This window comes from Scyliorhinus torazame, chromosome 2 (genome assembly GCF_047496885.1).
Source record: "Scyliorhinus torazame isolate Kashiwa2021f chromosome 2, sScyTor2.1, whole genome shotgun sequence".
Classification (NCBI taxonomy): Eukaryota; Metazoa; Chordata; class Chondrichthyes; order Carcharhiniformes; family Scyliorhinidae; genus Scyliorhinus; species Scyliorhinus torazame.
The window spans coordinates 29,192,578-29,209,455 of NC_092708.1; the positions used below are offsets into that span (position 1 = coordinate 29,192,578).

The 16,878-nt window shown below is 45.4% G+C and overlaps 1 protein-coding gene across 1 annotated transcript in view; it reads left to right on the forward strand.

Annotated features, from left to right (window-relative positions):
- bin1a (bridging integrator 1a) overlaps positions 1–16,878 on the forward strand; it is a 126,117-nt gene that overhangs the window by 55,957 nt on the left and 53,282 nt on the right. Inside the window, exons 9-10 of the mRNA XM_072468306.1 lie at positions 2,365–2,450; positions 16,448–16,592. Coding sequence (XP_072324407.1) covers positions 2,365–2,450; positions 16,448–16,592 — 231 coding nt within the window. The remainder of the gene's footprint in view (positions 1–2,364; positions 2,451–16,447; positions 16,593–16,878) is intronic.

The following is a 16,878-nucleotide window of genomic DNA, read 5'->3' on the forward strand; positions in this document are numbered from 1 at the left end:
TTGTTTATGGAATGTAGGCATCGCTGGTTAGGCCAGCATCTATTGCTCAACCCTAGTTGCCCTTTTGAAGGTGGTGGTGAGCTGCCGCCTTGAACCGCTGCAGTCCTGGAGGTGTTCCACTGTGCTGTTAGGGAGGGAGTTCCAGGATTTTGACCCGGCGACAGTGAAGGAATGACAATTATATTCCAAGTCACGATGGCGAGTGGCTTGGAGGGGAACCTCCAGGTGGTGGGTTCCCAGATATCTGCTGTTGTCCTTCTAGATGGTAGTTGTTGTGGGTCTGGAAGGTGTTGTCTAAGGAACCTTGGTGAGTTACTGCAGTGCACCTTGTAGATGGTACACACGGTTGCCACTGTTTGTCGGTGCTGGGCTTTGAATGTTTGTGGAAGGGGGAGCAATCAAGCTGGCTGCTTTGTCCTGGATGGTGTTGCGTTCTTAAGTGTTGTTGGAGCTGCACTCATCCAGGCAAGTGGAGAGTATTCCATTACACTCCTGACTTAATAAGAATAAAAGAACTAGGTGCAGGAGTAGGCCATCTGGCCCTTCGAGCCTGCTCCGCTCATGGCTGATCTTTTGTGGACTCTGCTCCACTTTCCCACTCAAACACCATAATCCTTTATTCTTCAAAAAACTATTTATCTTTATCTTGAAAACATTTAATGAAGGAGCCTCAACTGCTTCACTGGGCAGGGAATTCCATAGATTCACAACCCTTTGGGTGAAGATGTTCCTCCTAAGCTCAATCCTTGTACGTTGCGCCTTGTAGATGGTGGGCAGGCTTCGGAGGGGTCAGGAGGTGAGCCACTTGCCGTCGGATTCCTAGCTTTTGGCCTGCCCTAGTAGCCACAGTATTAATGTGTCTAGTCCAGTTCAGTTTCTGATCAGTGGTAACCCCCAGGATGTTGATTGTGGGGGTTTCAGCGATGGTGATGCCATTGAATGTCAAGGGGTGGTGGTTAGATCCTCTCTTGTAGGAGATAGTCATTGCCTGGCATTTGTGTGGCGCAAATGAAACTAGCCACTTGTCAGTCCAAGCCTGGAGCACAAGTCTTCAGATAGTGTCCAGGTCTTGCTGCATTTGGACATGGATTGCTTCATTATCTGAGGGGTTGTGAATGGTGCTGAACATTGTGCAGTCATCCGCAAGCATCCCCATTTCTGATCTTATGGGAGGTCATTGATGAAGCAGCTGAAGATGGTTCGGCCTGGGACACTTCCCTGAGATCTCCTGCAGTGATGTCCTGGAGTTGAGATGATTGACCTCCAACCACCACAACCATCTTCCTTTGTGCCAGATGTGACTCCAACCAGTGGAGAATTTTCCCCGAATCCAGTCTAGCTAGGGTTCCTTGATGCTATACTCGGTCAAATGCTGCCTTGATGTCAAGGGCAGTCACTCTCGCCTCACCTCTGGCATTCAGCTCTTTTGTCCATGTTTGAACCAAGGCTGTGATGAGGTGAGGAGCTGAGTGATCCTGGTGGAACCCAAGCTGAGCGTCTGTGAGCAGATTATTGCTGAGTAATAATAATCTTTATTGTCACAAGTTACTGTGAAAAGCCCCTAGTTGCCACATTCCGGTGCCTGTTCGGGTACACTTGAGGGAGTTCAATGTCTGAATGTCCAAATTACCTACCAGCACGTCTTTTGGGACTTGCGGGAGGAAACCCACGTAGACACGGGGAGACTCCGCACAGACAGTGACCCAAACCGGGAATCGAACCTGGGACCCTGGTGCTGTGAAGCAATAGTGCTACCCACTGTGCTATCATGCTGCCATAGGTACTGCTTGATAGCACTGTTGATGACTTCTTCCATCACTTTGCTGATGATGGACAATAGACTGATGGGGCAGTAATTGGTTGGGTTGGATTTGTCCTGTTTCCTGTGTACTGGACGCACCTGGGCAATTTTCCACATTGCAGGGTCGATGCCAGTGTTGTAGCTGTACTAGAACATATTTGGCTAGGGGTGCAGCAAGTTCTGGAGCACAAGTCTTCAGTACTATTGCTGTGATATTACCAGGGCCCATAGACTTTGCAGTATCCAGTGCCTTCAGCCATTTCTTGATATCACGTGGAGTGAAAGGTATTGGCTGAAGACTGACATCTGTGATGCTGGGGACCTCCAGAGGAGACGGAGATTGATCATCCACTTGGCACTTCTGGCTGAAGATTGTTGTGAATGCCTCAGCCTTGTCTTGTGCACATATGTGCTGGGCTCCTCCATCATTGCCTCAACCAATTCATGCAGCGAGTTCCACATTCTAATAACTTGCCTGGTGGTTGTATTAGTGACTGTCTTATGTCCCCTAATTGTGATTCCCACCATCCTGATCAATGTTGTTTTGTTTTGTCTCTTCACAGCTGAACCAAAATCTCGGTGACTCAATGAATCAACTGGAACAACAACACACGGGCAAGTCCATGACACAAGTCAAGGGAGCACAAAGGTTGGTTTTATTATAACCCCCTGTTCTTTATAAAAAAAATAAAAAAAAATGCTTTCTGCTTCATTTGATCTGACGATTTCTTGGGATACAATATTCCAACATTTGATATTACAAGTCTCTTGCCTTACTGGATGTGTTTTCTGGTCTACTGAAGTTGCTGACCTTTCCTTCAGACATGCATTTGGTCCCAGGGTCCTGCATGAGGAATGGGTCTGTCACTTCTGACCTAGTTTTTAATAAAAAGTGGCAGACTTGCATTTTATACAGCATCTTTCAAGGCATCCTAAATGCTTTACAGAGAGTGAAGTACCTTTTTGAAGTGTCGTCAATGTTGTAATGAAGGAAACACGACATCCAGTTTGTATACTGCAAGCTCTCACAGCCAGCAATGTGATAATGATCAGATAATTGGTTTTAGTGGTGTTGATTTGAGGGGTACATGTTAGCCAGGGTTCAAAATATTGTCATGACCTATTTTATCTCTAACATGGAGAGGACAGTTGGGGCTTCTGCTTCCTTTTTCATCTGAAAGGCTGCCTGTAAACTGCTTCGCAAACCTCCTGATGCCTGTAAACTGCTTCGCGAAGCTCCTGAAAAATGCTTTAAGTCTGTCCTTGCATTGTGGCTGCTTGCTGGGATATTTGAGTGCTTGCAGATGCTTGGCAATTTGAAGAGGTGAGTAAGGATATACATCGCATTGGTTTCCTCTTGCTCCTTCCTATGACGTACAGGAAGGCCAGACAGCATGGGGAAAGTGATAGTCATTAAATATTGTCTGTCAGTGCTCTTGCATACCGGAAACCTCTACCAGCCCAGTGGATAATAGTGAACAAATGCATCAAAACTGTTTCTTGTTCAGTTGCAAGGAAGTCCTGCTGCAGCATTAAGAATAGATTGTATAATTGTGTTCTCAATTGCTGTGGTGATGGATCTGTATTTTGTTGATATATTTACGTGTCACCACACTGATATATCAATCATACAGCACTCTAGACTGAGCTTCTTGAGTGAAGTCAAGAAAATCTTTATTTATGTCAGTTTAAAAGTCTATTGATCAAGTCAAATTTGATACGAATACATTTAACAAGTTGTTTGTCCAATGCAAATACAGATGAGTTGAATTCAAGATACAATTACATTCAAAGCAATTTTTTCAGATTAAAATGTACGATACAAAACTGAAACAAAGAAAATAGCTGTTTGCAAAGCAAGGTAGAAATAGGTTTCAAGGGTTAGATTAAAGATTAATTCAGAGAGAGAGAGCTTATAGATGATTTTGGAGAGCCCGAGAGAGAGTTCTCTCCCTGTCTCATAAGTAAAAAATAATCGTTAAGGTTCTATCCCCTTTCTAACTGTGATTGGCTTAAAATATTTATAATTCATTTAATTCGATGAAATGTCTGTCTATCAAGTTTTAAGAGATAATATACATGGGAAAACGTCTGCATGTTTCAAACCACCTGTTTCCCACCATGTTGTCCAGAACTGGGATGTTTGCCCAATAATGACAACAATGAGTCTAAAGTCAGTCTGAACACTGACTTTCTTATCAAGATGTTTCCCATGCTCTCAGCATTTTATGCTGTTATGGCTAATATATATGATTTTTAATTGTATAATGTCACCTAAATCATTTCTTTCCTTAAACCTTTATTACCTATAATAAAGTAGGTTTCTATCATGTGGTAATAGATTCTCTGCAATCCGTGCCCCTCCCTTGATTTTTCTAATAAAATAGCTGCAATATTCTAACATTTCAACAAAACACTATTTCCCACTTGCAGGTGATTTGGACTTGTCTTAAATGCATATGCAAAACAACTGATTTAAAGTGGTCAATCTTTATTATCATCGAGTCTGCACTGGCTCTTGGAAAGAGTACCCTACCCGAGGTCAACACCTCCACCCTATCCCATAACCCAGTAACCCCACCCAACACTAAGGATTAATTTATCATGGCCAATCCACCTAACCTGCACATCTTTGGACTGTGGGAGGAAACCGGAGCACCCGGAGGAAATCCACGCACACACTGGGAGGATGTGCAGACTCCGCACAGACAGTGACCCAAGCCGGAATCGAACCTGGGACCCTGGAGCTGTGAAGCAATTGCGCTATCCACAATGCTACCGTGCTACCGTGTCACACATCCCGAAAGATGTGCTGTTGGGTAATTTGAACATTCTGAATTCTTCCTCCGTGTACCCGAACAGGCACCGGAATGTGGTGACTAGGGGCTTTTCATGGTAACTTTGTTGCTGTGTTAATGTAAGCCTACTTTTGACAATGAAGATTATTATTAAGTAGGCTTGCAATGCAGTTATTGTGAAAATCCCCTAGTTGCCATACTCTAGCGCCTGTTCGAGCATACTGAGGCTGAATTCTGAATGTGAAGCAACAATGCTAACCACTGCTACCATGCCACCCATAAATCCCACTCGGTTCAATCGTAATTTATCTTTTAAATGTATTATATAAAACTGATTAAGAATGACTGACTTGTGTGGGATAAGTGTGTGCACGACTGGACATAGGGCAGCAAGGTGGCAGAGCGGTTAGCACTGCTGCCTCTAGTAAGAGACCCAGTTTCAATTCTGGCCTTGGGTGACTGTCCATGTGCAGTTTGCATTTCATCTCGGTGTCTGCGTGGTTTTCCTCCGACTGCTCCGGTTTCCTCCCGCAGTTCAAACGTGTGCAGGTTGGATGGATTAGCCGTGCTAAATTGCCTCTTCGTGCCAATGATGTGTAGGTAAGGGTCATTGGGATAGGGTGGGGAAGTGGGCTTGGATGGACTGCTCTGAAGGTGGGGGCAGACTCGATCGGCCGAATGGCCTCTTTCTGTACTTTGAGTCAGAAATCTAAGATTTCTGGCCAAATAAATGGCCATAGTTTCAGGAGGCTTTGGAGCCATGTTTGATTTTACTTTCTCGAAGCTGTATCATGGCCATTGTTGAAGGGATGGCCACATCTTTCCGTAGCATGGGAGCAAAGACAAGCAATAATTGGATGGGCAATTGAGGGAATGAGGATCGAGTAGGGGAATGGGACTGACTGGATTGCTGTGCGGAAGACTGTCATGGACCTGATGGGCTGAATGGCCTTTTGTGCCATAATGACTCTTGGAAGGGAAATGCATGTCAAGCTCTCCTGCTCCAAATTGCCCTCCTATTGTCAGGCTGCACGTTGCTGATTTGAAACCCGCCATGGAACATCAGCTTGTATTTTATCGTGTTTTTGGTTGAGAAACACAACGCCTCTATTGCCGGTGTGGTGGGCATATTACACTTCTCTGTATGCAAATTTGAGTATCTTTAAAACGTGCATACAGCGAACCCCACTTCCCTAATCCCCATGAATAGAAAAAGGCACCATGTATGAATAATTGGTGGTGTGTACCTGCTGAAAAATATCTTTTAGAAGCCAGATTAAAAATTCTGAGCCAGTCAGGTATCTGGCCCTGTGTCTTCGCTAAAAATGTTTGTATTTTAAAAAATATTTTTATTCAAGGCGTTTTTACTTGCTGTCCAAGGCGTTTTTACTTGCTGTCCAAGGCACAATCGTCTCTGTACAACCATCATGTAACAAAGCCTCCCCATTGCCTTGCATGCCCCATTATATAGCCATAAAATAATAACTTAAACACAAAAAAGAAAAAGTAAATGCAACCCCTGCTGACAGGTACAGATCCTTTAAAGGGGAAGATGAACAACCGCTACGTCTAGAGGAGCCGTTCCTCTGACCCCCTAATGGTGAACGTTTATCTTCTATGGGTGCTAGAATTCTGCCAGGTCACTCACCCACCCCACTGCCCAGGATGACTCTGGTGCCTATCACCCAGCAAGATCTGCCTCTGGGCTAACTGGGAGGTAAAGGCAACACATCAGCGCCTCTGCCCAACTGCACTCCCCAAGATCCTCCAAAACCCCGAATATTGTCACCCACTGGCTCGGAGCCACCTTCACCGCCAAAATCTTTGGTGACATAGTTCCTGAGGAAAAACTCCTTCAATTTCGGGCCAGACCAAATCAATCAGTGTGTTTCGCTGGTCCCAAAAATGTTTGCGCCTGGATGGAAACCTTTCCAAGCACTTGTATTTGGCTTAAACAGACACTTGTGCAGATCGGCACACTTGCACTGCTCTGTGGATTAGTCCTCCTCTCCTCGAGTGCACCCTTTGACAATGATCCATATTGAGAGATTTGCCTTCAGCTTTAAGTTGTTGAGCTGAGCAAGCTAGTTGCTGGCTGGTTTAGCACCGTGGGCTAAATAGCTGACTTGTAAAGCAGACCAAGGCCAGCAATGCGGGTTCAATTCCCTTAACGGCCTCCCCGAACAGGCCGAATGTGGTGATTAGGGGCTTTTCACAGTAACTTCATTGAAGCCTACTTGTGACAAGCTATTATTATTATTGAATTAGTTTTAAATTGTCATTCGCATGCTGAGAATCATATTTCCTGATTGTGCAATAATGTTAGTGAAGGGTGGCACTGCTGCCTCACGGCGGTGCGGACGCGGGTTCGATCCTGGCCCCAGGTCACTGGAGTCTCCCGTGTCTGCGTAGGTCTCACTCCCGCAACCCAAAGATGTGCAAAGTAGGTGGATTGGCCACGCTAAAATTCCCCTTAATCGGAAAAATTAAAGTGAATGAAGTTTTTTTTTTTTTATCACCACATCATGCACACTTGCTGTCAGATGTGCAGCATTACTTCAGATTGCCTTTTAAAATATTAGATCACTTGGCTGTCATCATCCAGAAAACTCTCGCTTGTAACCCACGTGTGGTTATTATTTTGAGCCAAAATCTTTCAAACTTTTTTTTTCATTCTTGGATTCCTGTCACACTTGGACTCTGTAGCAATCTATAATCTTCCCCCCCCCCCCCCCCCCCCCCCCCCCCCCACCCCCTCAGGAAGTTGTTGAGCTGCGCAAGCTAGCTGCTGGCTGGCTTATTCACATTCCTATTGACTTCCGCAGTGCCATTACCCAATGTTTGATTGCTTGTTGGTTTACAGAGGAAATTTGTTTTTGGTTCTGCAAGCTACTGGATGACATTTTGACAAGGAGGCTCATATTCAACGTGATAAAGGAGACAAATAGAAAACTTGTCCTGGAAATCCAGAACAAAATGAAGCTGGATGTCAAGAGGGTCAGGATGTGACCATTTTAATTTATTTTTGGAGAGCGGGAGGAGAGTGCACACTCAGAAATTACCATATAAATCTCTGGATTCTGATCGACCTGCTGCGTGTTAATATTGAACTGTTAAGTAAACTTCCGCACAAAGGCACTTGATGTATATGAAACAGATTTAATTCATATATAGTATCGGTGATCACCCTAACTGCACAGAGTGGCTTTCTCTTTTTGAGTCCTCCGAAGAACACTTACTCCTTTTTCACACCATATTTTCCCTATGTCAGTGGTGCGTGTCCTGGATAAGATGCCATGTAAAGAGTTGTAATTGTTTACTTCATAGCTGTTTCTCTCAACTGTTCGTTAATCCTTTGAAGAACAAGCTTTATTAATACTTAACATAAAATCAAATTACTGCAGCTGCTGGAATTTGAAACGAACAGGAAATGCTGGACAATCTCAACAGTTCTGACCGCATAATAATGAACACAGAACTTACAGTGCAGAAGGAGGCCATTCGGCCCATCGAGTTTACGCCGACCCACTTAAGCCCTCACTTCCACCCTATCCCCGTAACCCAATAAACCCTCCCAACCTTTTTGGTCACTAAGGGCAATTTATCATGGCCAATCCACCTAACCTGCACAACTTTGGAATGTGGGAGGAAACCGGAGCACCCGGAGGAAACCCACGCAGTCACGGGGAGAACGTGCAGACTCCGCACAGACAGTGACCCAGCGGGGAATCGAAACTAGGACCCTGGTGCTGTGAAGCCACAGTGCTATCCACTTGCGCTACCGTGCTGCCCTAAATGTTTATTTGTGTCACAAGTAGGCTTACATTAACACAGTAAGAAGTCTTACAACACCAGGTTAAAGTCCAACAGGTTTGTTTCGATGTCACTAGCTTTCGGAGCGCTGCTCCTTCCTCGGGTGAATGAAGAGGTATGTTCCAGAAACATGTATATAGACAGATTCAAAGATGCCAGACAATGCTTGGAATACGAGCATCAGCAGGTGATTAAATCTTTACAGATCCAGAGATGGGGTAACCCCAGGTTAAAGAAGTGTGAATTGTGTCAAGCCAGGACAGTTGGTAGGATTTCGCAGGCCAGATGGTGGGGGATGAATGTAATGCGACATGAATCCCAGGCCCCGGTTGAGGCCGCACTCGTGTGTGGAACTTGGCTGTAAGTTTCTGCTCGGCGATTCTGCGTTGTCGCGCGTCCTGAAGGCCGCCTTGGAGAACGCTTACCCGGAGATCAGAGGCTGAATGCCCTTGACTGCTGAAGTGTTCCCCGACTGGAAGGGAACATTCCTGCCTGATGATTGTCGCGCGATGTCCGTTCATTCGTTGTCGCAGCATCTGCATGGTCTCGCCAATGTACCACGCTTCGGGACATCCTTTCCTGCAGCGTCTGAGGTAGACAACGTTGGCCGAGTCGCACGAGTATGTACCGTGTACTTGGTGGGTGGTGTTCTCACGTGTAATGGTGGTATCCATGTCGATGATCTGGCACGTCTTGCAGAGATTGCCATTGCAGGGTTGTGTGGCGTCGTGGTCACTGTTCTGAAGGCTGGGTAGTTTGCTGCAAACAATGGTTTGTTTTGAGGTAGCGTGGTTGTTTGAAGGCAAGTAATGGGGGTGTGGTGATGACCTTGGCAAGATGTTCATCTTCATCCATGACGTGTTGAAGGTTGTGAAGAAGATGTCTTAGTTTCTCCGCTCCGGGGAAGTACTGGACGACGAAGGATATTCTGTCGGTTGTGTCCCATGTTTGTCTTCTGAGTAGGTCAGTGCGGGTTTTTGCTGTGGTGCGTTGGAACTGTCGATCGATGAGTCGAGCGCCATATCCCGTTCGTACGAGGGCATCTTTCAATGTCTGTAGATGTCTGTTACGCTCCTCCTCGTCTGAGCAGATCCTGTGTATACGGAGAGCTTGTCCATAGGGGATGGCTTCTTTAATGTGTTTAGTGTGGAAGCTGGAGAAGTGGAGCATTGTGAGGTTATCCGTGGGTTTGCGGTAAAGCGAAGTGCTGAGGTGACCATCCTTGATGGAGACGAGTGTGTCCAAGAATGCAACTAATTTTGGAGAGTAGTCCATGGTGAGTCTGATGGTTGGATGGAACTTATTAATGTCATCGTGTAGTTGTTTCAGTGATTCTTCGTCATTAACACGGCAAGGAAGTTACTGTGAAAAGCCCCGAGTCGCCACTCTCTGGCAATCTTCGGGTACACAGAGGGAGAAATCAGAATGTCTAATTCACCTAACGAGCGTGTCTTTCGGGATTTGCGGGAGGAAACCGGAGCACCTGGAGGAAACCCACGCAGACACTGAGTACATGCAGACTCCGCACAGACAGTGGCTGAAGCTGGGAATCGAACCCAGGTCCCTGGTGCTGTGAAGCATCTGTGGAGAAAGAATGGAGCTAACGTTTCTGGTCTGGATGGCTCTTCATCAAAGCTTTATTAACAATATTTTTGTATGTTATCGTCAATGGATCCCTCTACCTATGCGTATTACCCCAACAACTAAGTTGCACTGTAATTACTTGTGACTAAACTCATTACTGTTGCTTATTTCTCCGCCAAAGCTTTTCTAATAACACTCTTATGTGAAAAGCAGGTCAGGCCTGCTTTCCTTGCGATACTTCAAAGCCGCATTGTTCATTTTGGACAGCATGTTTCTCCAAGGTGCAAAGGCATTCAGCATTTAGCTCTTAACCCTCAATGGCCAACATAACAGCTGTTCAAGATGTATAACAGTCTGCATTTATTGGCGTGGTCACAGTGGTTAGCACTGTGCTTCACAGCGCCAGGGTCCCAGGTTCGATTCCCACTTGGGTCACTGTCTGTGCGGAGTCTACACGTTCTCCCTATGTCTGTGTGGATTTCCTCCGGGTGCTCTGGTTTACTCCCACAAGTCTTGAAAGATGTGCTTGTTAGGTGAATTGGACATTCTGAATTCTCCCTCTGTGTACCCGAACAGGCGCTGGAGTGTGGCGACTCGGGGATTTTCACAGTAACTTCATTGCAGTGTTAATGTACTACTTGTGATAATAATGATTATTATATTGCTCTGCTAATGCCTGGTCTATGGCGGATTTTAATTTGAAGCAACCTTATATACTGGTGGTTTAACTAGTGCTTTGACAACTCCACTTACTAGTGATTTCAAATACTGTTCATCGCCGTGACCAGATTTCACTTGTCGCATGAAGTGAGTGTTCATTTGGTGTATGAAAGTCTCTTCTAAAGCACCGTAGGAGTAGGCCATTCAGCCCCTCGAGCCTGTTCTGCCATTGAAGTCATGGCTGGCTGACTGATTTTTGCTTCCAATCCATTTCCCCACTTTTGCTTCATGCTCTTACCTTTTATTATAAAAATTAGAACCGTGGAATTTTAATTGAACACCTGAACCACTTGGAAAGGAGAGTGAGTTCCACGTCGTTTTGTGGAAGGCGAGTGCTTTCATTCCTGAATTGGTTAAGAAGCTGTTTGGAATAAAATAAATTTTTGCACCCCTGTTAAAATTTGGGCAATTCACCACCAGTTTTCGGTGGCTGCTTTCACTTCACTTGAAAAATGCTTATTGTCACAAGTAGGCTTCAAATGAAGTTACTGTAAAAAGTCCCTAGTCGCCACATTCCGGCGACTGTTGGGGGAGGCTGGTACGGGAATTGAACCATGCTGCTGGCCTGCCTTGGTCTGCTTTAAAAGCCAGGATTTAGCCCTGTGCCTTCATTTCTTTCCTTCACTGTCCCCAGCAGATCAGTCAGGAGCACTTCCATGAAGGTGGAAAAGGCAGGTCATCGGCCCGTTCGGAGGTTTGTGCTCACTTGTGGTGGGTTAGTTGGAGCTAGTTGACTTGTGTGGATTGATTTCCTCCTTGTCCTAATGTAGAAATCTTCTTGGACATTCAGACTTGCTGTGATTCTTTCCAGAATTCTCTTTTGGATATTTTAATAAACTAAAACTTTATTTTGAAATTTGAATTGAATTGGTGTCAGGAAGAGAGTAGAGGTCTTGTGGCACAGTGAGCAGCGTCCCTACCTCTGAGCTAGGAGCTCCAGCTGGAGTGCCACCCCGTGGCTTGATGGTGAAGGAAGGTGCTCTCCTAACATGGCCAGCAGGTTAAGTATCGGCATGTAGAATCCTTCAATACACCAATGGCAGGCAGTAAGAGGGGGCGAGACTTCTGGTCAGCCATGTGTGGATTGTCGCCCCTCAAGCTAAAAGCCTCTTGTTGCTCTTATTAGCCTTCATTTTATTAGCTCTGATTATGTCACCTTTGCTCACGAGTTGCCAGGTATCTTTCTGATACCGCCACGTGGTTCAAGCTCGAGTTATGATTAATAAGTCAGCACACCGCTTAGTAAGATTGAAATCAACGGTCATTTATTATGTATAGCAATAAATACTTACACAATCCTACTATCTATATCAAAACCTACCACTACTGGCCAATACTTAACTTTAGGAATGGCCCACCAGGTCAGGGAAATGAATGGTTTATCGAATCTGGTCTGGCCTGCGGTATTCAAAAGGCTGATACGGGTCGATGGCTAGGAGTCTTTCTCGGGTAGCGATTGCTGGAGTCAAACTTACAGTTTCTGGTCGATGTTCTTGCGAAGGCTGCGAGCAGGTGAAGAAGGGAGAGAGAGAGAGCCCTGAACTTGGCCCCTCAATTTATCGGGCCCAGGGGCTTCCCGCCTCTTGGGGCGGCCCTGAGTCCCAAGTGATTGGACTTGTTCCCAATCACTGGGTTCGATATGCTCCAATAATGGGGCGATTCCTCGATCGGGGGGGGGGGGTCGGTCGTTCACCTGTCTTTGTTTCGGCCACTGCAGGCGCCGAGAGGTCTGGCCCGGCATTCAATTGCTAATATGTTGCAATTGTACCCGGGGATAGCCGATTAAACTGCAGATGTCTGTGTTGATGTGCCTGCTAATAGTCGTGGGTATCGATCTGGGCCGACTTCCCCGGAGCCAAATACGCTATTCTGTCTGCAGCTGTCAGTTTGTGTCCTGTTGGCTGCTTTCCCCATCAGCTTTTTCGGTTAGCCATTTTATATCGGGTTTTGGCCAAATTAATCGGGAATCGGCCATTTTAGGTGGCTACACTCTTGACGACAGACTAGCGACTTGTTAACCTTGTTATGGAATAGGATGAAAATCTGCCTTGTGCACTACTCGGTGTGGGAAGAGAAACCGCAACTGGGTGAAGTAGGCGGAGCCCTGTAGAGCCGGTCTATCTTTGCCAATGTCATTTTCCCTCCATGTAAGTGGTTGCCTAGTGGCAGCTCTCCTTGTCTTGGGAGTTCACGCCCCATACCAGGGACTTGACTGCATGTTCCAGACTAACACTCCGGTGCTGAATTGTCACAGGTGCCACCTGGCAGACCTTGACTGTCTGTCTCCGATATAAAAGATCCCACAGCATTGTTTTGAAGAGCACAGCACTGTTTTGAAGAGCAGTGCGTGTCCTGGTCACTCTGTTCCTCAGTCAGTAACAAAGAAACCGATTTGGTCACTCTAGCCATGCTGTTTTGAGAATTTGCAGTGAAATGAAATGAAAAATGAAAATCGCTTATTGTCAAATGAAGGCTTCAAATGAAGTTACTGTGAAAAGCCCCTAGTCGCCACATTCCGGCGCCTGTTCGGGGAGGCTGGTACAGGAATTGAACCCGTGCTGCTGGCCTGCCTTGGTCTGCTTTAAAAACCAGCTATTTAGCCCAGTGTGCTAAACCAAACCAGTGTTTATGTTTTCTACATTCCAACAATGGCTATAGTTTGTCTGTGAAGCACCAACCGTACAACATCAGGATCATTTGAGTGTAAGCAATGTCTTGCTATTCTCACTTGTGTAAGAAGATAGCACATCAACGATGGTTCCTAAAGTCAACAAACCACATTATTCTCCTGGAAATGTGCTAAATCTGCACTGCCTCGTTTCAATTCCGTTCTTTTTGAATATTGGACTCTGCCCAAGTGTTGGTTTTAGTTCAGGTTTTCCCAGAACTATAAATGCAACTCGTGGGTGACTATCTCTATTATGAGTCACCGAAGAGCAGCAACTATTTGGGCTGTTTTCAGTCGGTGATCATGGAAAACATTCTGGAAGCCAGCAGATTCATTGCATTGTTTTTCAAAAAAAGGGTTTTTATAATTTCTGATTTAGGATCTACATTTATTTCTGGGGAGATGATGGTAATAATGGCGGTAACACAGTGCTTCTTTTAAATCTTTATTGTCACAAGTAGGCTTACATTAACACTGCAATGAAGTTACTGTGAAAAGCCCCTAGTCGCCACATTCCAGTGCCTGTTCGGGTACACGGAAGGAGAATTTAGAATGTCCACCCTAACAGCACTTTCGGGTTAGCATTGTTTCTTCACAGCAGCAGGGTCCTGGGCTCAATTGCCGCTTGGGTCACTTTGTGCGGAGTCTGAAGGTTCTCCGTGTCTGCGTGGGTTTCCTCTGGGTGCTCTGGTTTCCTCCCACAAGTCCCGAAAGGCATGCTGTTAGGTGAATTAGACATTCTGAATTCTCCCTCCGTGTACCCAAACAGGTGCCGGAATGTGGCGACTAGGAGATTTTCACAATAACTTCATTGCAGTGTTGATGTAAGCCTACTTGTGACACTAATAAATATTATGATTATTTCAATAAACTAGTAATTCAGAGGCCCAGAATCCCATTTGGTTCATGGAAGTCGGTCTGGCCTACCTGCCAGTGTCACTCCAGGCCTGCAACAGTAGTGGTCTGGAGTTCTTCACCTGCCAGTGCGGAGAATCCTTGGTCGCAGCTACTGATTAGGAACAGAGAAATTGCTGTGGCAAGGGTTAGTTCACTGTGGTTGGCTGGATGCTGCTTCTAGGAAAACCATGTCTATTTATATACCACTTTTTAAAAGAAAAATAACAAAGAGCCCCAAGCCACTTCTCAGGAGCTTTATAAAAGCAAATGCCACTGAACCATGTGCGACGTTTAGGTCAGATGACCAAAGGCCGAGTGGTCAAGAGTTTCTTAAAGGAGACTAGTGAAGTGGAGAGGTGTAGGGAGGGAATTCCAGAGCTTGGGGATGAGGCAGCTCGAGGCACTGAAGTTAGTAAAATTGGTGGGGGATGGAATGGTTGTTTGAGGTCCGAATTGGAGAACGGCGCAGACCTTGGAGGGTGTGGCTGGAGGAAATGGAGAGCCCTCAGATCATGGAGGAAAGGATCGTAATTTTGATATTGAAACTCAATGAGTGCAGAGATAATGGGTCAACGGGTCTTGGTACAAGTTAGGACACAGCATCAGTGTTTTGGATATCCTCCGATTTGTAGAGGCTAAATGGGCAGTGGAAGATCTGGGCACCTGAATCTCCAAGCAAGTTCACTTGGTTATTTCATCCACTGTGTGGCTGTCATTCAGATTGTTGTCACCTCTTTCCTCAGATGTGCTATTAACCTTTCTCAATAGATGGTGACCCATAATGCTATTAAGAAAAGTAGCTATAATTGGTTTTAATGACCTGTTGCTGCTAACCAGATTAAGCGGAATGCTGTACGTCACTATTTTTGGCTGCTGCCTGATTTTTAAATCAAGGCGGAGGATTAAAATTACAGGCCATCTGAAGCTCTCTCATACTTGTGGACTGAAGAGAGGTGTTCCGCAATCTGCATTTGGTCTTGCCTATGTGGAGGAGATCACATTTTGAGCAGCAAAGAGGATACTAGATTGATAGAAGTACACTTAAATCCTTGATTTACCTGGAAGGAAAGGGTGTATGGGGCCTTGTGCAGTTAGGAGGGGATGTGAAATGGGCAGTGCTACATCCCCAACCTTTGCATTGATGGGCGCTGTGGAATAGGGGCGGGGAGTTGGAGTTGACTGAGTGGAGCAGGGTATCCTGGAGGGAGCAGTCACTTTGGAATTTGAGCTAAGGTGGCTCGCTGTATAAGGATCATCTGGGGGTGGGGTGGGGATTGAGGATTAATCCACAGATGTTCACTTGGGTATAGAGCAGTGTGTTTTGCCTCTGCCCACCTGTATGTTTAAAGGGAGTTTGTTACCGAGACCATTGTAACTTATATTTTGTAATCTGTGTATATTTGTGAAGCTGGGGGGAAGAGAGAGAGAGAGAGAACCAAGCATGTTGCATCGTAATCCAACTTTTGATGTATGTTTTTTTTCTTGTTAAAGCTAATTAGCAGTCCTGTGACTGTTCCTCCACAAAACGTTAGCATGGTTTTTGGGCCAGGATTCCATTCTGGAATCTCCCTGTCCACTTATAACCTTAAACTGGGCTTGTAATGTCACTTGCCACTTATCACATTGAACCCATATCTCCCATTCACTGCAATTGGTGACTGGTACTTCTGCTGCCTCAGCCCTAAGCTCTGAAGTTGTTTCTCTGAACTCAACCTCTCCTCCTACCATGATGTCCTCAAAACCGGTGCTTTGATCCAACCTTTACCTGCCTGTCCACCTTGCATGGTTCAGTGTTAGAATTTGTTGTAGCTCCTGTAAAATGGGTTTTTGTTTTTGCTACATGGAAGGCGCTGTACAAATGCAGGGGTTGAACGTGGTTACTTTGCATGTGAGAGTGAACTAGAGCTCATAAATATAAGACGATCCTTAGTCAATTTGGATAAAGAATGTAGGAGGAATTTTTGTACCTATAGAATGGTAACCTGGAACTTGCTGCCACATGGAGTAGTTGAGGTGAATAGCCTAAATGTGAGCAGAACAATGAGAGCAGCTTCTAGAAGGGTATGTTTATGTCCTAAGGCAAGGAAAGAAGGACACCATATAAAGAGGATGTTCTATCGAAAGTTGCATTGTGAATTTTAAGGTGTGTGTGTGTTGTGCCAACAGTACCCCTGTGAAATTGGAGAAGCCTGTAGTACCAGCAGTGGAAGAGTCTCCTCCAGGTAGTCCCACGACAAAGATTGACAACCATGTACCTGCTACTTCTCCTGCACCACATGCCCCCCCTCCTATACCAAAGTCACCATCCCAGGTAGGTTTATCAGTTGTCTTTCAGATGGCATGCTGTCTTCCGATTCGTGTTCTTCAATCAAGTAATTTGCTTAGTGTCAGCACTCGTAGTATGTGCATTAGTGTTTGGGAATAGTGCAATGATGGGGGTGGAATGGTTTGATTTTTGGAATTTTGCAACTGTAATGAGAGAACATCTGAACTTGGTTCAACCTTGTAGAAAATGTGTAGATTTATCTCTTCACTGGTCAGCGAATAACCAGCTGCCATCTCTTCCAATTCTTTACCCATTTGCTGACTATACTTGT